At 44.3% G+C, this 20,737-nt stretch overlaps 1 protein-coding gene across 2 annotated transcripts in view; it reads left to right on the top strand.

The window, feature by feature from the left end:
* LOC111957545 (coronin-1C-A) overlaps positions 1–20,443 on the top strand; it is a 53,506-nt gene extending 33,063 nt beyond the window's left edge. For both annotated transcript variants that reach the window (XM_023978406.2, XM_023978407.2), the window contains 9 exons: positions 10,413–10,535; positions 11,987–12,116; positions 13,957–14,138; positions 14,291–14,410; positions 14,531–14,635; positions 14,840–14,985; positions 15,464–15,521; positions 15,730–15,972; positions 17,311–20,443. In XM_023978406.2, coding sequence (XP_023834174.1) covers positions 10,413–10,535; positions 11,987–12,116; positions 13,957–14,138; positions 14,291–14,410; positions 14,531–14,635; positions 14,840–14,985; positions 15,464–15,521; positions 15,730–15,972; positions 17,311–17,430 — 1,227 coding nt within the window. In that variant the 3' untranslated portion in view covers positions 17,431–20,443. The remainder of the gene's footprint in view (positions 1–10,412; positions 10,536–11,986; positions 12,117–13,956; positions 14,139–14,290; positions 14,411–14,530; positions 14,636–14,839; positions 14,986–15,463; positions 15,522–15,729; positions 15,973–17,310) is intronic.
* The last annotated feature ends 294 nt before the right edge of the window (positions 20,444–20,737 follow it).

The following is a 20,737-nucleotide window of genomic DNA, read 5'->3' as shown; positions in this document are numbered from 1 at the left end:
ATGGTCTGGGGCGGTGTGTAATAGCATCATCGGACTGAGCTTGTTGTCATTGCAGGCAATCAACGCTGTGCGTTACAGGGAAGACATCATCCTCCCTCATGTGGTACCCTTCTTGCAGGCTCATCCTGACATGACCCTCCAGTATGACAATGCCGACCCTCCAGCATGACAATGCCACCTGCCATACTGCTCGTTCTGTGCGTGATTTTCTGCAAGACAGGAATGTCCGTGTTCTACCATGGCCAGTTAAGAGCCCCGGATCTCAATCCCATTGAGCGTGTCTGGGATGTGTTGGATCGGAGGGTGAGGGCAAGGGCCGTCCACCCCAGAAATGTCTGGGAACTTGGTGAAAGAGTGGGGTAACATCTCACAGCAAGAACTGGCAAATCTGGTGCAGTCTGAGGAGGAGATGCACTGCAGTACTTAATACAGCTGGTGGCCACACCAGATACTGACTGTTACTTTGGATTTTCACCCCCCCACCCCCTTTGTTCAGGAACATATTATTCCATTTCTGTTAGTCAGATGTCTGTGGAACTTGTTCAGTTTGTCTCAGTTGTGGAATCGTGTTACGTTAATACAAATATTTACACATGTTAAGTTTGCTGAAAATAAACGCAGTTGACAGTGAGAGGACATTTTCTTTTTTTGCTGAGTTTATAATATGAAGTTAAACGTTCTGGTTTCAAACACCATTAAGTATGTTTTCAAAATGCATACTCCCAGTGGTGTGAGGCGCTTAAGCCTCCCTACCGTTGCCTGTGCACTTGGATGGTGGATGGGAAGCGTACTTCAATTACCAGTTGAGAAATAAAAATACTAGCTATTTTTAGTTGTGGCCATCAACTTTTTTTTATCACACGATTGCATTTAGAATTGTTGCACAATGATTGGACTAGTAAAAAAGCATGTTTCACTCCAACAGTAACGAACGAGCTGTTTGAGGCACTGTAGCAGCAGCTCTCACGCTGTCTGACACATTTTCCACTCAAACTAGGCTCTGTATCTGTACGCTGTGCGGGTATGTTAAATGAGATACATAATGACCAACAAAAATACACACGCTGCAATTAATTCCACAAAATTATGAAAAATGACCTATACACCGATAAGCATGACCGGTCAAATGTATTTATATCAATGAAAGGGCTAAAAAGTAGTCTTTTTCAATAGATTTGTATTTATTCTCACTGACACGTTGCCTGTGCCAAATTTTTGAATTTATCTGCTTTTTGAATTTATTTTGCCCGGCTCTTTCTGGCTGACTGAATCCCTCACACACACACACTCCCTACTTAACTCTTAAACATGCAAGAGGGGGGTATTAAAATGGTCTTTGCCCACTCTGCTCAATCTGTATTCCAGGAGCCCTATACTGCCTCTGCTACTGCTTTCTCCACTGCTGCCACTGAGTCCTGCTGACTGCAGATTTTACCATATATGGCCATTCACTGCACCCCGCCTGACAGCCTTACAGGACCATTTCCTCCCTTCCTCGTCATTGGCTGCCAGCACTGCCAGTTCCCGGTGATTTCAAGGATAGGCTGGAGATGAGAGGCCTGGAGGAGAGGGAGATTTTTTTTATGTCTAGTGTTTGTCAGCCAGATTCTCTGTGGATCTCATTGCCATGTTCTGTTTGTTATTAGTGCCATTGATTTTCTAATTTAAAGATTAGGACTATGCTTTAGAGGTCGAACGATTATGATTTTTCAACGCCGATACCGATTTTATTGGAGGACAAAAAAAGCCGATACCGATTTTATTGGAGGACAAAAAAAGCCGATACCGATTTAATCGGACGCTTTTAAATAAATAAAAATTAAAAATGTCTTTATATATATCATACACACATTTTTGTAATAATGACAATTGCAACAATACTGAATGAACAATGAACACTTATTTTAACTTAATATAATACATAAATAAAATCAATTTAGTCTCAAATAACATGAACATATGTTAAAACGAACCACCAGCTTTCATGGGTCTTAGGTTGTAGTGCAGAAAGCAGAGCTCGTCTGCATGGTCCCCTGTTAGTCTGCTCCTCCGCGAAATACAGACCATATTTGAAGTAGATCAAGACATTCTCTATGGAAGACATGAACGGTAAAATAACGAAGGAACCCCTTTCAAGTTCAGCCGCAAGTTATTACAGGAATTATAACGCGTCGACTATTTCTCTCTAACCATATACCTTTGACTAATCCGGAAACTATCACCTCGAAAACAAAACGTTTATTCCGTTCCGTATTTTATCTAACAGGTGGCATCCATGAGTCTAAATATTCCTGTTACATTGCACAACCTTCAATGTTGTCATAATTACGTATAATTCTGGCAAATTAGTTCGCAAAGAGCCAGGCGGCCCAAACTGTTGCATATACCCACTCGTGCGTGCAATGCAACGCAAGAAAATGACACAATTTAACCTGACATATTGCCTGCTAACCTGGATTTCTTTTAGCAAATATGCAGGGTTTAAATATTATACTTGTGTATGATTTTAAAGAAAGGCATTGATGTTTATGGTTAAGTACACATTGGAGCAAGGACAGTCATTGATTGTTTGTAATAAGATAAGTTTAATGCTAGCTAGCACTTACTGGCTTACTGCATTTGCGACACAGGCAGGCTCGCCTACGTGGAGTGCAATGTTAATCAGGTGTTTTAGACATTTGGACTAGTTAACTGTAAGGGTGCAGATGACCCCACTGACAAGGTAGAAAATCTGTTCCTAGCTCATTGAAAATAAAGAAATTTGTTCTTAACTGACTTGCCTAGTTAAATCAAAGATTAAATAAAGTGTTTAAAAATTTTACGGCAAATCGGCGGCCCAAGAAATACCGATTTTCCGATTGTTATGAAAAGCTTGAAATCGGCCCATTAATCGGCGCATTCTCGTATTAATTCGGTCGACCTCTACTATGCTTGCTGGTGCAGGTTTTCATTGTACACTGCTCAAAAAAAATAAAGGGAAACTAAAATACAACATCTAGATCTGAATAATGAAATATTCTTATTAATAACTTTTTTTCTTTACATAGTTGAATGGTGCGCAACAAAAAATCTCACAACAAAAATGATCATTGGGAAATCAATTTAATCAAACCGGATGGAGGGTCTGGATTTGGAGTCACACTCAAAATTAAAAAGTGGAAACCACACTACGGGCTGATCCAACTTTGCATGATAATGTCCTTAAAACCGAAGTCGAAAATTGAGGCTCAGTATGTGTGTGGCCTCCACTGCCTGTATGACCTCCCTACATACGCCGGGCATGCTCCTGATGAGGGCGATGCGTCTCTGAGGCATCTCCTCCCAGACCGGACTAAGCATCGCGCAACTCTGGACAGTCTGGTGGTGGGCAACGTGGCGTTGGTGGATGGAGCGAGACATGATGTGTCAATTGGATTTCAGGTCTGGGGAAACGGGCGGTCCAGTCCATAGCCAATCAATGCCTTCCCTCTTGCAGAGACGCTAAGACACTGCCAGCACATGAGGTCTAGCATTGTCTTGCATTAGAGGACCCAGGGCACCGCACAGCATTATGGTCTCACCAAGGGTCTTGAAGGGATCTCCATCTCGGTACCTAATGGCAGTCAGGCTACCTCTGGCGAGCACATGGAGGGCTGTCGACCTCCCGCCCCCCCCCCCCCCAAAGAAATGCCACCCCACACCATGACTGAACCCACCGCCAAACCCGTCATGCTGGAGGATGTTGCAGGCCAGCAGAACGTTCTCCACGCGGTCTCCAGACTCTTCACGCTTGCTCACATGTGCTCAGTGTGAAACCTGCTTTCATCTGTGAAAGCACAGGCGCCAGTGCGCGAATTTGCCACTCTTGGTGTTCTCTGGCAAATGCCAACGTCCTGCACGGTGTTGGCTGTAAGCACAACCCCACCTGTGGATGTCGGGCCCTCATACCACCCTCATGGAGTCTGTTTCTGACCGTTTGGGCAACACATGCACATTGTGGCCTGCTGGAGGTCATTTTGCAGGCTCTGGCAGTGCTCCTCCTTGCACAAAGGCGGAGGTAGCGGTCCTGCTGCTGGGTTGTTGCCCTCCTACGCCTCCCCACGTCTCCTGATGTAACTGGCCTGTCTCCTGGTAGCGCCTCCATGCTCTGGACACTACGCTGACAGACACAGCAACCTTCTTGCCACAGCTCGCATTGATGTGCCATCCTGGATGAGCTGCACTACCTGAGCCACTTGTGTGGGTTGTAGACTCCGTCCATGCTACACTAATGAAAGCACCGCCAGCATCAAAAGTGACCAAAACATCAGCCAGGAAGCAGAGAACTTGAGAAGTGGTCTGTGGTCACCACCTGCAGAACCACTCCTTTATTGGGGGTGTCTTGCTAATTGCCTATAATTTCCACCTGTTGTCTATTCCATTTGCACAACAGCATGTGAAATGTATTGTCAATCAGTGTTGCTTCCTAAGTGGACAGTTTGATTTCACAGAAGTGTGATTGACTTGGAGTTACATTGTGTTGTTTAAGTGTTCCCTTTATTTTTTTGAGCAGTGTATATAATTTCATTTTTTCCCCCTGAAAGGCAGGGAAATGTATGGAACATTGTGAATGAACCAAGTATAATTTCTTCTCACTAGTGGTAGTGTTTTGCTGGTTGAGTGACAGTCATGTCCCTATAAACCTTTTTGTTAATGGGGTTTGTAAGACATGCTGGGCCCAGGATTCATTCCTCTTTTGATCTCTAAAACAAAAAAAAWTCCCTAGGTAATAGTTTCCCCCTCCCCCTTTGTGTACCTGAAGGCTCTCCTAACCTAACTGGGCCTGGGCAGCCACATGATGGTCTTGGCTCCTGCCCTGTCATCACTAATTTCTGACCACCTGCCCTCTGATCTACCCCTCCATTCACGTGTTAAAGCTGGAGCATTTCTCCAGCCATGTACAGTCAGAGTAGAGCGCCTCACAGTGGTGTCCAGTTTGCCTGTACTGTACCTCTCCTCTCATTATGCTGCATTTCTCATGGAGACCAGCCCAGGGTCTGACCGGTCTGCAGCCTCAGCTGTGCTCTCAAGGCCGTACACTCAAAGGGAAGCGGAAAGGTGGACATTTCCATGGTGCGCAGAGGGGAAGCATGCGTGTACGAGCCCTCCCATAGTGTATCACATGTTTTGCTGTAAGGATGTGTTTGTGCGTGACTCCTCTCTTGGGTTTTACGGATTCAAAGTGTTAACTTTGCCATCGTCCATTTTGTTTTGTTATATCTTATGAGGTTCAGACACAATTTTGTGTAGCTTCACTTATTGCTATCCAGAAGGTCTGCTTGCTTGACGCATTCTCTCATAGGATATCATACAACACATAGCCTTGTCAAGGTCCTTAGGTGTTCTGGTCATTTACAGAATACAGTATCATATTTAACAATCCAATGAAAAATGTATGTTGGGGACGGAGTCTGCTTACATTTGGATTGCTTTATTCAATTCAGGCTTTAGCCTATTTATTTGATGGGTTGCCTCAGTTGCGTATTATTTTGACCGTGCTATTCATCCTTTCTACTCAAGTCAGTGGTTTGCTCAACAGGCTGTCACATGTCTCAACTCCCACCTCCTTGTCTACATGAAACACACTCCTACCCAGTCTCCGGTCTCTCCCACTGGACTGTTTGCCGTGGAGATTATGACCAGTGGTCTGGTCTGCCATGCCGTGCTTCTTTGCTGGTTTGATCTGTTTCAGGAGCAGCTCTTTTTTTGTTTGTTGGTGAAAGTGTTCTGTGATGTCACTCAAGGCAGGCATGTAAAGGGGCTGTGCCAAATAGCTAACAGTCTTTTCACTGTGTTTATACTTGTCGCCGGCCTTTGTACTCTGCCTGATCTTTAGCTTAGAGCACTATTCTCTGTACTTACAAGCATCATTTATCAGTGCCTATCCTCTTATCTATAGCTTTAGCAATTGCTCACCTGGCACCTTCTCCTCCGGAATGGTTCCAGTTCAATACAGTTCTGTGGTTACCGAATTACATGGGGGTAAATATTATGACACTGTAATAAGAATCAAGGCTGGCTGTATCTTTTGGCTACATTTACACAGGCAGCCCAATTCCAATATTTTTCCTACCAATTGTTTTTTTTGACCAATCACATCTATTCACATCACATTTTACAGAGCTGATCTTAATGGTCAAAAGTCCAATTAGTGAAGAGGGGAAAGAACACAATGTTTTATCAGAATTGGGCTGCCTGTGTAAACACAGCTATACATACCTGCCTCAGGCTGCGTCTCAGGGAGGAGCAATTCAGTCAGAGCAGAGGCAGGTTGCCACAGGCCAGTCATCCTACTGCTCTTCACTATCTCTGAGAATCTAGCTTAGTTACCTGTGTTCACCTGAAATCAAGGAAGTTGGACTCTGGATAAGAATGTCTGCTAAATGACTAAAATGGTTATGCATTGAGAAGTTGTGGTGTAATAGAGTGAGATGTGTACACTGTCTGTTCTCCTCATAAACAGCAGCATGGTGGTGCCGTGCCTGCCTTGGAAATGTTTTACCAGTTTGGCTAGGATCTGTTTATTGGCAGTCCTTTCCTAACCATCAGTGACCTCACCATACACAACATTCCAGCCTTTTGTAGTTGATCACAACGCTATCAAATAATATTTATTCAGGCTTGACGTGAGATCCTCTGTACTTCTCTCGTACCGTGGAATTCCATATTGTGTATAGCAAAGACAAACACGATTAACACCTCAGTGGTGCGTTTAACACCCCCGCTCCCTCCATTAGTCACAGCCCTATCAGAGCTGCCTGGGGTGTGGGATGACTGGAATGACAGGCTCTCAGTCCCACTGGACGGCATGTCAGCAGCCCTATGAGCTGTGTGTAAACAAGCCTACAGCAGCCATGTGAACTGTGTTAACAGCCAGGCCTACAGTAGCCCCTCACTGCTGTTGGTCTCTGTCCCCTCTTCACAAGTCAACCATGTAGATTGTTGGTTGGGGGACAGTCTGTACTGTACTCCTAGTTTTTTTGGTGAAGAACAACAAAGCGTGTCAATTGAACTGGTGTGTGAGATGTGTGTATTAGTTTCCATGTGAAATGTGAGTCTCCTGTAGAGTGCCGAGGCTGATGTCAGCGGAGCGGGAAATGCCACAGAGACGGGCAGGCAGCAAATGCCACAGAGACGGGCAGGCAGCAAATGCCACAGAGACGGGCAGGCAGCAAATGCCACAGAGACGGGCAGGCAGCAAATGCCACAGAGACGGGCAGGCAGCAAATGCCACAGAGACGGGCAGGCAGCAAATGCCACAGAGACGGGCAGGCAGCAAATGCCACAGAGACGGGCAGGCAGCAAATGCCACAGAGACGGGCAGGCAGCAAATGCCACAGAGACGGGCAGGCAYCAAATGCCACAGAGTGAACAAAACATTAGGAACGCCTTTCTAATATTGAGTTGCACCCCCCTTTTGCCCTCAGAACAGCCTCCATTAGTCATGGCATGGACTCTACAAGGTGTCGAAGGCTTTCCACAGGGATATTGGCCCATGTTGACTCCAATGCTTTCCACAGTTGTCAAGTTGGCTGGATGTCCTTTGGTTGAAAGATCATTGTTGTTAAACATGAAACTGTTGTGTGAGAAACCCAGCAGTGTTGCAGTTCTTCACACACTCAACCTGTTGTGCCTGGCAACTACTACCAAACCCCGTTCAAAGGCACTTCCATCTTTTGTCACCCTCTGAATGGCACACATACACAATCCATGTCTCAATTGTCTCCAGGCCTTCTTTTAACCTGTCTGTGATTTAACAGATGACATCAATAAGGGATCATAGCTTTCAACTGGTCAGTCTGTCATGGAAAGAACCTAAAGTTTTGTGCGCTCAGTGTATTTGCCTATGTACTACACATACCCAGATCCTAGTCTGCCATCTTCACACCTTTTGTTGTCCCTGTGAAGAAAATAGTCTGCTGAAAACCTGCAGCTCAACATGTCACAATCACATGAAGCCAGGGAAACCACACCTCTGCTGACATTAACGACATTATACAACCAACCACCCAGCCTGATGAAAAACATTGGGTGTGTTCCACATTGCAGCCGACTTTAAAGGCGAGTCGAAACTGACTGTACAAATCACCATGCATCATAAATAACTACTCAATAATATCAGTCAGTCACAATTCCCCCATGATACATCAGTTTGATGCTCTCGAACACAGCTGCTAGCTAGCTTTATGTTGTTGATCTGAGCAAGGCCGAAGCAGCTAAGAGGAAATGCTAGTACTGAGCAGTATCCTGTGCTATTATAGGCCTAGCCTACATCCCTCTGTCACACCTGGTCCTCTGCTGATATAGCCTAGCTAGCCTACACCCCCTCTACACTGATTTGTCTTTCCTGCTGCACATCCTGCTGCTAACAGGCCACCCCCCCAACAGCAGGAGATTGAGAATCACTTTCAGGCCACTGCTGCAATATTGGCCGCTGTTTGTAACCACGTAAACCTTTCTCTCATTCCAGAAACTGCTCACCTCCCTCTCTGGCTATGTATTCAGAGGAGCCTATCCTTCCCTCCCAGGCCCAGAACAGCTGCTGATTATTCTGTTAGATTTCCGGGAGTGTTCTCAGGACAGGGCGAGGCATGGTCATGTGATTTTTAGATTCATATACACACACAGGTATAGTACACTCAGACTTTGATCACTTATATTGGAGTTTGTGTCACGGCCCAGCGCTGCTGTAGGGAGGGCTGTGATTGTGTCCTGGGCAGTGTGTTGTGGTGTGAACCAATTGACAGTCTTCTATGACCACTATCCCCATGGCCATGTCTGGCACTCCCAAAATGAAAGAGATTCATTTTAGTTTGTGTTGAGCTACTGTGACTCTCTGACCACTATTGTAATCAGGTTTTAACCTAACACTGTGTGGTGTATTGTGACATGTGAGCAGCAGAGTTGAACTGGCCAGTCCTTTTTTGGCCCAGTGCCACAGCAGGCAGGGAAGTAATAGAGCAATATGGAGGAGACTTCAGACAACATACTGACTCATATCCTGGTCTGAAATGGCTGTCTGGGTCCTAGTGGCCAGTCCACTGCCTGCTGTTACACAAGCATTTAGACATAGGGCCTAGACCGCCCACTCAGGTTCGTCGTTTGTTACCTCCCTCTGTCCACATACGCCTCGATTACATGTCCATGAGGACAGAGTTTCTTCATACCTGAATATGTTCGTTCTCTTGGACTTCACGCTCTTAGGTTATCTGAATGGTCATGCTAAGCATTTCTCTTGAGTTTTGAAGTCAACATTAAAGGCTGGTGTGCCTAATGCTTACAGGCCCTGTTGTTATGTTTTCTAATGTCTACAGTAGAGACCTGGAAAAGCTCTTCTCTCCCTGTGACTGAATATGCAGCACTTAAATTTAGCCCCTCTGAAACCATTGTTGTCATGGTGCCCAGTCTACTGCTAGAATGGCTGTGGGCATTGAGTGATTTTCATGAGGCAGACCATCATGCTTTAAATATGACTGCAGCCAGCAGGGCTCTCTGTCTCGGTGACATCATCTGACTGTCGGGCTCTGTGGTGGTCTGGTTGGGCAATCAACTGACGGGTTCATGGAAAAGGGTGCGTCAGTCTCCCGACTCCAACCCTAATCCCCCTCAGCATCTTCAGACCTCACATTACCCATTCTTCACACCGTGGAGAGCACCTGATCCTCCAGTCACGATAGGGCCAGAGGTCAAGATAGTAACCGCCTTCAGACCAGACTGATGTCATCAGGAAGTCAGCTGATAGGGTGGGAAAGCCTTCCCTTTGTCTGGCTCCTTTGGAYGGCCTAGACCCTGTGTGATGGCTGGGGAAGTGATTCCTGGCCATCTGGCCTGTTGTTTAGGGGAATTATATAAGAGGCTCAGATTGGAGGTTAGCTCAGGGTTTCACTTTAAAGAGCAAAAAAGAAGCTTCTGCTGGTGTGTGTCTGACGTCATCACCACCAACACGCCATTTACATATTCAACAAGGGTAAGCTGTAATCTAAATGAGTCCTAGGATATAGCTCTGCAGCAGAATTGTAAACAGAAATCGTTTTTAGAGGCTATGACCGTGCTAGGCTGGTGAGTCTCTCTCTCTCTGTGTCTCTGTTCCCCTCTATGCTCTTAATGCATTAATGGACTGTGTAATTTGGTTGAAAACACAGATTTAAATACAGGTAGTCAAAATGTCTGGTTAATGTTTGACTGAGCTCCTCCTCCTCGGCCTCTTGCCCTCGGCTCACAGGGAACATCTCAATTGCATACTCCTTGTTTTGTACTTGGTCTCTGGTTGGTCGGCCTAACCCTGTGATTTCATGGTTTAAGTTAAACTCAGGTCAAGTTGTTCCCTCAGATCACCAGGTGTCATAGACATCCGTGACTTTATCTCATGTCTGTATCTGCTTGTTTCTCCACAGTCGGGCCGCATTGACAAGGCCTACCCCACAGTGTGTGGTCACACAGGCCCTGTGCTGGACATCGACTGGTGCCCCCACAATGACCAGGTCATCGCCAGCGGCTCGGAGGACTGCACAGTTATGGTAAGGTTCCAATCACCCCTCTCCCTGACACACGCCTCAGCAGAGACTGCCTCTCAGTGGAGCTGTACAGCAATGTTTGTTAATACTTAACCTGTCCATCTACACACACCCTCTCACCAATGCCAACCGACAGGAGATGACAAGTTTTGGTTGTGAAAGGCCAGACACTGATAGCGTAGGGAAGGGTGCTGATTCAGATAGTGATATGGTAGCTAAGCATGGGTGCAGGCAGGGCTCGCCCTCTAGTCTGGATTAGATTAGACACAGAGAGAGACAAGTCGTATAGGAATCAGCTCTGGGGAATGATTTAGCCTTTTTTATATGGCTGAGGTCACTAACTTGTTTGAGGCTGGTACTGTACTTTTCTCCATATGTCCTTATTTGGGCTGTGAACGGCAGTGATCAGTGTGCTCAGTGTACTTCGGTATGCTTCTACCACTTCCCCACCTGTAGGCGTTGACTTCCCCATGCAACTCTCTCAACACCAGAAGACCTGTCTGTGAAATGGATGCAGTGTTCCGAGTGCATTTACAGAAGTTGAACGGCCAAAGGTTCCTCTCTCTTTAGAACATTTAATATTGCTGCTAGAAATACACACTGAATTGGTTCCCTAAAAGTAATGTTGACTTTAGATGACGTTTCCTGATGAGCTGCTGTTGCTGTTGAGAGACTGCTGTATCCGTAGTGACCTATTTTAGCTGGAGTAGGAGCTCTGATTAGTCTAGAGGTTCAGTAGTAATGCTGTGGTTTGACTACTGAAACACATGCCTTTCATAATGTCAGTCTACTGCTGTCGGAGATCATAGAGATAATGACTTTCAACTTTAGTCTTTATTTCCATAGATCAATGTTCTGATTCTGCAATGTTTACCGTATTTGTGTAGTCTACTGGCTGTATTGTCAGTGGGAAGTAAGCTACTCAGGATGTACGTCAGTATGGTGAGTGACTTTAGATCTCTGCCGCCCCCTTGAGTCTCATGGTTGTGTGATCTACTAACTTCCTGTCACAGTAATGTCAATGTAGAAGAGTTTTTGACAAGTTTGTTCATGTGAATGTACAGCTTTCTGCGGTCGATTTTAGTTTAGTGCTTTACGACACGTAACAGCAGGGGAACTGCAGCCATACTCTCTGACGCTTTAACTCTACCTACATGTATATATTACCTCGACTAACCGGTGCCCACGCACATTGACTCTGTACCGGTACCCCCTGTATATATCCTCGCTCTTGTTATTTTACTGCTGCTGTTTAATTATTTGTTACTTTTATTTTAAATTTTTTACTTAACACATTTTTCTTACAAGCCCTTAAACCAACAATGCAGTTAAGTAAGCATTTCACTGTAAGGTGAAATGTTGTATTTGGCGCAGGTGACAAATTTGATTTAAATTCAGTATGCTATATTGACCCTAGCTATGCCCTGACCTCTGACCCTTGTCTCTGTCTGCAGGTGTGGCAGATCCCTGAGAACGGACTGGTTACTGGCCTGTCTGAGCCTGTGGTTGTCCTGGAGGGACACTCCAAAAGGGTTGGCATCATCACATGGCACCCCACGGCACGCAACGTCCTGCTCAGTGCTGGTGAGTGGTATCCTCTAGTGTTGCATGGTATACCAAAACGTCTGTACTTTTTCGATACTAGAACATAAAAAATGGTTCGGTACAATCATTTTTGTTAATTTCGCTACTTCTGTCAAATTTCTCACGGATCAAGTCTGTATCAGCGCTGCTGAAGGTCCCCTTTAGTGCGAGCGCACTGTGCCTGCTCCACTTAGTCTGCACTGGGAGTCTGGGCTGCATCAGGTTTGCTCCCCACTAATGCTGCACAGAAGTTTACACACTTGAATAATGCGACACGGCATGTAGAAATGTTGAACCTGTTAATTACTGTTCGCAAAACAATTTCTATACAGGCTAGAACACTTTACAATGCAATAAGATTCCGTCAGCTTCCTGCTTTGTAGGCTAACTTTCCGTGCTACCTTACGGCTGAAGCTAACATCAATTCACTACCCGAGTACTTTGTTTGTGATAATATGCAAACCATAATGTAAAATATGCTGATTTCAAAGCTGATTGCCACAAACTTTATTCATTCACTTAATCGGTCTCTCTCATGTCTCTCCCAAAGATGATCTATTGCCTTAGCGAACTGACTGTGTGTGAATAAGGCTCAGACGGGCCGCCCCCCTCTTGCCTCGTGAATGATGTCATTAGAGGTTAAAGAGACAGCACACTCTTTTATAAAATAAGTTACTTCTATGCAAATGTTGTTGATCAGTACGGTACAATATTAAATCAGTTTATTTGTCACGTGCGCCAAATACAACAGGTATCAACCTTACAGTGAAATGCTTATAAGTCCCAAATGGAAGGGAAACAGATGAAATTAGCCAAAACGAGCTCAATTACTCAATGCATGCACACACACTCCTATTGAATATGCGTTCATCTGTATTGCGAATAGGCCTAGATTACATCTTGATTTATCCAGTTTATCAAGAGATTTACCATTCCAATTAAATTTACATTTTCGTTATTTAGCAGACTCTTATCCGAAGTGACTCACTGCTGAGTGTACACATTTTCGTACTAATAAATGATTACCATTTATGTACTTGTTTTAACCAATAAAGTCAAATTGATTGTATAATTGATTCATTAATGCGTACATGTCTGTCTCTGATGTCAAACATTTCCAATGTAATGATGAACTCAGAAGATGCCTAACGATTGAACAGAGCAGTAGTGAAGTTTCTGTCTCCATGCCTTTTTTTGCCGTGGTATTGTGATGGTATCAAAAGTAAAAATTCTGGTATCGTGACAACACTAGTGTCCTCCTGTCCTTGTTATCATTATAGTTCTGGTTCAGCCTGTGTGCCTCTGCTTTTGTGGTTGTATTCTCAGTTGCCATCAGCTCTCTCGCTCTCATCCCCTCCTCGCTCTGAGAAAAGTGGTAACCTGCTGTGAGCTTGTGGCGTAATTTTCCCCAAACACAGATGTCTGATCAACGCACATCTGTCCTCATTGACACACTGACAATTGCCTTAAAGGGATACTGCAAGATTTTGGCAATTGTGTTTTTCTACTTACCAAGACTCCAATGAACTTGTGGATGTCATTTGTTATGTTTACATGCAGAAGTAAGAGGTAGTTTCGCAAGCCAATGCTGACTAACGTTAGAGAAATGACTGAAGGTCTACAGGTACGCTAGCATATGCTACTTTACCTGTAGACTTCGTCATTGCTTAATTGCCAGAATCTTGCAGTATCCCTTTGAGAATGACCATGTTCACCGTGTTTTCCCCCTCCATGTCGGAACCAAACCAGAATGAGCTAAGAGTTGTAGATATTATCTTGCCACATCAGTGATTGTGTCCATGCTTCTCTTGTGTGTTTGTTAAATGTGTTTAATCCTCAGGCTGTGACAACCTGATCATCATCTGGAATGTGGGGACGGGCGAAGCCATGATTCAGCTGGAGGACATGCACCCTGACGTCATCTTCAGCGCCTGCTGGAACCGCAACGGCAGCCTCATCTGCACTGCCTGCAAGGACAAGACCATCCGTGTCATCGACCCCCGCAAGGAGGAGATCGTAGGGGTGAGCACCACTGACAATAATTTTCACTAACAAACCTGCTGTATAGGGTTGTCAAATTCCGGTAACTTTCCCTAAACAAAATCTAATTTGAAGGGATCTCTGAGGTGAGGATTTAGGATGTACGTACATTATGTTGACCCTCTTTGTCACAGGAGAAAGAGAAGGCCCATGATGGGGCACGGCCCATGAGGGCCATCTTCCTGTCGGACGGAAACGTGTTCACCACGGGCTTCAGCCGTATGAGTGAGAGACAGCTAGCCCTGTGGAACCCGGTGGGTCACCCCGTCCTCCTCACCATCACAACTCGAGTCCCAAACGGAATCCTATATTCCCTATATTAAAGATGTTACTGGACTGTTCACTAACTGACTATGTCAATGTTTCATTTACAGCAAGCCATGGACGAGGCCATCTCAGTGCATGAGATGGACACCAGCAATGGAGTTCTCTTGCCCTTCTATGACCCAGACACCAATGTGGTTTACCTGTGTGGTAAGGTGAGTGGAGTTTTTCCGGAAGATTACATACACATCCATTTGATCTGCTGTGCAAGTGACTTATAACAAGTCGTACTTTGATCCATGAAGTCATTACTAAAACATTATACTGTATCTTAAACTTGAGTCTATTGCTGCTCATTGAGTCATAAAAAAAAAAGGAATTCAGACAAACACTAAAAGGCCGTCATCTGTGGTTTGTAGGGTGACAGCAGCATCCGCTACTTTGAGATCACGGACGAGGCCCCATTTGTCCACTACCTCAGCACCTTCACCACCAAGGAGCCCCAGAGGGGGATGGGATACATGCCCAAGAGAGGTCTGGATGTCAACAAGTGTGAGATCGCCAGGTAGGGCTCGCTGAATAGGGAAATGGATCAGCCATTTTAGGACTGCTCTATCATATCTGAATATCATGTTTTGTTGGGCACACCCCTGATTCATTTCAGCAAGGTCTAGTGGGAAGGTCTAGAACCAAGTGGGGTGGTGCTTGGCTGGGTCTATGATGAGGGTCTATGAGGTGGCCCTAAACGGAAGACGACTTGTAATGTGGCGCTATTACCTGTCCATGTCCACCAGGAGGCAGCACATAACCACATGTTGGAGGAGAGCTCTCTCCATATAAACAGATTAACTCCGGCCCTGCCAACCAGAATTGTGTACCATGCAGTTATACAACTCCATGTTTACTGAGGCTGCCTGAGAGTATTGCCAGTGTCCTGGAAGTAGAAGTGCATTGGGCTGGGCTGCAGTGTTTGTAAAAGGATGTTAGACAGTGGGCCTGTGATGTTTTGAATAATATACTTATTTTTGCTTCTATGTTGGCAGGTTTTATAAACTGCACGAAAGGAAGTGTGAACCTATCATCATGACTGTGCCCAGAAAGGTGAGCTTCTTCATTCTGATCTAGACAGTCGATATATGAATGATTTCAACAATCAATGCCACATTTTTAACTGAAACTGTCTGTTTTGAGGGATAGAATATTATAGGGTGTTTTACTGGACACATTTAATCTGTGTCCAGGTAACGGGCCCTATGTGTTTGGTACAGCGTTCTCTAACAGCAGTCTCTGTGCCGCTCTCGCTCTGCAGTCTGACCTGTTCCAGGACGACCTGTACCCAGACACGGCAGGACCAGACTGTGCCATCGAGGCGGAGGATTGGTTCGAGGGGAAGAATGGCGAGCCCATCCTCATATCCCTGAAGAACGGCTACGTCCCTGGCAAGAATCGCGACCTCAAGGTGGTCAAGAAAAACATCCTGGACAACAAGCTGAGCAAGAACACGGAGAAAAGGGGCCCAGCCAACAAGTCTGCCTCGCCCACTCCATCTAGAGTGAGGACTTCTGTCTCTGTCTGGGGAGGACTCTGACTGGGTTGTATGGGAGAGACATAGTCTCTCTCCACTCTATTTCAGTGGTTCTTACTCCAATTCTAGAGTATCCTCAACGGCACACATTTGTGTTGTAGTCCTGACTAACATACCTGAGTAAACTGAGGGCCTGATGATTAGTTGACAAGTTGAATCAGGTGTGCTTGTTCGGGACTACAATAAAAATATGTACTGTTCGGGGTACTAGAGGACAGGAGTTGAGTAACACTGCTCTATTTTATGTAAACAAGTACTACTCACCAGACACCAGGATGTTATTCTGTATGTGAAATGTACCACTAGTGTTTTGAGTGAAAGTTGACACCAGACTGGATCAGTATATCAACATTTCAGTATGTATCTCCTTGGGTATGTACAGTGCTTTCACAGGACTAGTCTGATTGCTACACCCTTCACCACTGAAACAGTCATCAAATGGCCTTTAGTTCAGCCCTGGCCTTGACATGTTGCAGCTGGGGCCTTGGAACATGAATAGTTTGTTGGCTGGGTGTGTTTTAGAAGGGGGTGGCTGCCTGACTTCATAAGGTGGTTACTAGAAGTCTCCACCCCCCTCACTATCTCTGACTCAATGAGGGGCGGTTGCTGCTCCTGCCCCACCTCGCCCACAACACAGCTGCCCGCGCAGGGCCCAGCCCTGGCCTCCGCTTCGATCTGCAGCTCTGGCCTGTAATCATGGCAGACTGGGCTGCTGCTCTGCAGGCGCACCATGTTAACCCTCAGGGTGCTACGGGATACTGGAGCCCTGCATGCCTGCAGGGATAGAATGGATCTCAGGATTAAAAAGGCATCTGGAGAAATTCACTAGATATATACAGTGTGTAGACCAGGGATCATCAACTAGATTCAGTCACGGGCCAATGTTTTTCTTTTTCTTGAATGGATGGTCAAGGGGCTGGTACATAATTACAAATATTTTGTAGACTGCAAAATGACCACAAGAAGCCCAAAACGGATATAATATTTGAAGAAAACATTTGGAACAGAATTCCAAAATAATCATTTGGAGCTGATTTGCTGGTGTTTTTAGTTTATGTCCAACAATAAAAATATTTTATTATTATTTAAAAAAAWATATATTCAATTGCTAATTTGGGGTCCAAATAAAATCACCAGTTATGGAACCCTGCTGTCGACCCTAAATTTGGTTTTAGATAACAATATACCAAATCTGTTGCATTTACTGTCATTTTGTCTTGGTGCAAAAGCTTTAATTATACTAGGACTGGTACCAACACCTCCAGAAAGGGCCTCATGTCTTGCTCCTGTCTCTGTATTCCTCAGAAAAACGAAGCCAAGCTGGATGAGGTCTTGAAAGAAATCAAATCCCTCAAGGACCTGGTCAGCAGTCAGGAGAAGCGAATCATCCAACTCGAGGAGCAGATGTCCAAGATCGCCATTTAAGGACCCTCCCACCAAAATTCAGGACGATCCATTGGCTAGGAGGTGGGCAGGACCCGTCACTGCCAATCTCAATGACAGCGTTCCGCCTGAAACCTGCCTAGCAACGATCCCAAGCAACATTCCCGAGATGAACTTTTCTTAGCCAGCCCCTAACCCTCAGTTAACATGATGGAATAAGAGAGAAATATGGGAAACTATTCCATTCCTTTTAATAAGTGGCGGTTTAGTCTTGTTTGTTGTATGAAAAAGTCTTGCATATTCCTTTTGCTTTTAAGATTGTGACCAAAAAAATTCCAATGTGAACCATTTCTATTTGGGTAAACCCAAATGTTTTATATGTAGATATCAGTATTTTGTCTACCCCAACTACTTATGTTGCCAAATTTTAAAGGAGTTATGTTTACACACCTCCTTGACAGTATTTTTCTTCAAAAACTATTTTCTCTTTGTTTTCCAGGAAGATTCAAAATACAAACTATAAGGGACAATGCAATAGGCTGGTAATGCGAGGGGGATGGCAGATTTCAATAATCAAACAATTACTGTAAAAGACAATGGAGGAGAACCAACTCATTATGAGAAACTATCAAACACTCAATCCTGATGTATCATAGTACTTCTGTTGTCTTTGCTGAAAAGCTCTGAGGTGGTGGTGTGATTCTTGCTGGAAGTGTTCTCGCTCTCCCGCCTGGCTTTTCTGAACCTCTAAATTCTTCCCTCTCCTCCCATCTTAACAGGACCACTGTCTGTACACTTGTTAACATCTCCTGATTCTGACGAGTTAATACATTCATATATATTCTACTCAAGAGATTTGAATCTCCACTGTTTATTCTCCATCTTTTATCTCTCTTACTCTAGCTTGTTTTACTAAGCAAGCAGCAAACATGCAGTCCTTACATATCATTTGATACCAGGTATAACTTATGTTTGCAACTTGAACAACGTTTTGATCATCTCCATCAATTTTGTGGAACAGAAGGGGTATCAGTGGACTCCCCTTAGCTTTGTAGATGAAAACGACAGGTGAGATGTCACCCTGCACCTTGTACTTCTCGTAGCCTTAGATGTTCACTTGAACTGTTTTTCTTTTTTGGAGTTGTTTACAATGCACATGCCCCAATCCAAAAATCCTTTTCAATCATTTAGGTGACCTCTGCCATCAGCATTGTTAGCGTTCCTGTCATTTAGGTGACCTCTGCCATCAGCATTGTTAGCGTTCCTGTCATTTAGGTGACCTCTGCCATCAGCATTGTTAGCATTCCAGTCTTATGAAACAAATGTGCCATAGTTAGCCACTATGTTCCTTGTTTGTCATTGTCCCCCTCTGGCCCTGTGACACAGATGGTATGTATGTACTGTAATAAGTTCTGCACTGTAAGTTACAGTTCTGCTGACTCATGACATGGAGTCACCTGGGTGGCTTGTACGGGTTCTTGTGGCAATGTCCTGTGTGCTGCCCAGAGAAGGACCAATGGAATTGTGGTCTATGTAGCTGGTAAACATTTCCAGACTTTTAGTAGTGTATCAGCCTTGTTCTGCCTTTGATTTGATTTGAGGTGTTTGTGCTGTCATAAACCCCAATGTTGAACCATGCCCTTGTGTTCAGGGTGTGTCAGGATGCTCACTATTCACCACTTCATTGGCCCATATCCATACAGCCAACCAGAGGGTGAGTAACAGGGGTGTATCTGAAACAACAATTTTGACAAGATGTAACGTGGAGAGGGAAGGCTTTCAGGATGTGTGAATTTGTCTCGAATGTCTTTGGCCTGGTTGGAGTTGTAGTTTAATTTTTTTCAGATAGAGAATGTGAGGGGATTTTTAGATTATATAGATTCACCATAGGGTGTGACCAAGGTTCTGGCCAATGATAACAGAATTGTGGTGATGTTAATATACTGTGTGTTTTTATCCTGTGCTTCCTTCTCCGGCTCTCCCGTTGCAGATATCCCACTATGTACTTATCAGGATTTTAAATAGTTTCCCCTTAAATACTCGGTCACATCACTAGAGAATCAGAGGAACACGGAGTCGTTTGGATCGTCCGAATATTTGATGGTGTTGCCAACTGCGATAATAGTTCTGTTGTCATGCTATTTTTGTTATGCATATTTTTTCAGCGGGAGGGTGGGTTAGGTTTAAGGTTCAGAGTTTGTTAGCCTTTAAAGTTTGTTGCCATTGAAGAGATCAGAAAGTGCCATAGTTGTGCACAGGAAGTGCTTAATGATGACTGGTTTGAGAATGGTGTGAGTTATTTAGCAGGAGAGAGTGGATAGGCACCCTGAGAGGAACTTTGACAGTGTGTGTTGGGCATAGAAAGCACTGAGATGTATGCTTATCAATCACTCCATCTTGGCCTCACAGGATCTAAGATTACATCCGAGGATGCAATTTTACACAATATGCATTGTCTGGTGTTCTGTAATATTTTAATGGGGTTGAGAATTACTTCAATGTGTTCTACTGTGCTGTAGAGATATGAATCAGTCAGGGGAGGGTGTCTTGGGCCTTGTCCTGTACTGCCCTGTAAGTGCTTCTCCTCAGCCTCCTTGGTCCACACAAGGCAGCGAGAGCTGTGATGTTTGGAATATTGGTGAATAGCTATTCAAAGGGACACTGTAGGTTGGAGAAATATGCTGTAGAGAGATGTATGTGATGTTTGAAATAAAGGCATAGAAAATGATTTAAAGCTTTGTAAATATTTGTTTTCATTTATTTGTTTTGTTTATTGTTTTGGGCTGCAGTGTGTTTGGGAGTTGGGTTCTGGTGGGTTTTGAACGTTACCTCTTGTCTGCGTTCCTTGCCATAATGCGTCATGACTGAACAGAATCTCCATTCTATCACAGGTGTTATAAATACAAAAGAGAAATGAATAACAGAAGAAGAAAAAAAACAAGATTTCAGCCTCTTGTGGAGGTCTGTAGAGCATTTTTGTTCATTTTTTTTTTCTGCTTCAAGTATCAAACTTATCAATTATCAGAAAAATGAATAAAGAAATAAAAAAATTAAAGTGTATTCTGTCAAGTTAATGAGTGATGCAGAGGACTGGGCAAACATGACTTGACCATCTTCAAACAAGCAATATCTGAGATGCAGTGCATTTGGAAAGTATTCAGATCCCTCAAGTTTTTCCACATTTGGTTACATTACAGCCTTACTCTAAAATGGATTGAGTCGTTTTTTCCCCTCAATCTACACAATACCCTATGAAAATGCACCAAACAGGTTTGTAGAAAGTTTTATTTTTTAAATACATTTGCTAAAATATGACATTTACATAAGTATTCAAACCTTTTACTCAGCA

This window comes from Salvelinus sp. IW2-2015, linkage group LG33, assembly GCF_002910315.2.
Source record: "Salvelinus sp. IW2-2015 linkage group LG33, ASM291031v2, whole genome shotgun sequence".
Taxonomy (NCBI): Eukaryota; Metazoa; Chordata; class Actinopteri; order Salmoniformes; family Salmonidae; genus Salvelinus; species Salvelinus sp. IW2-2015.
The sequence above is the reverse complement of the archived record's forward strand: the minus strand, read 5'-3'. Positions and strand labels throughout refer to the sequence as shown.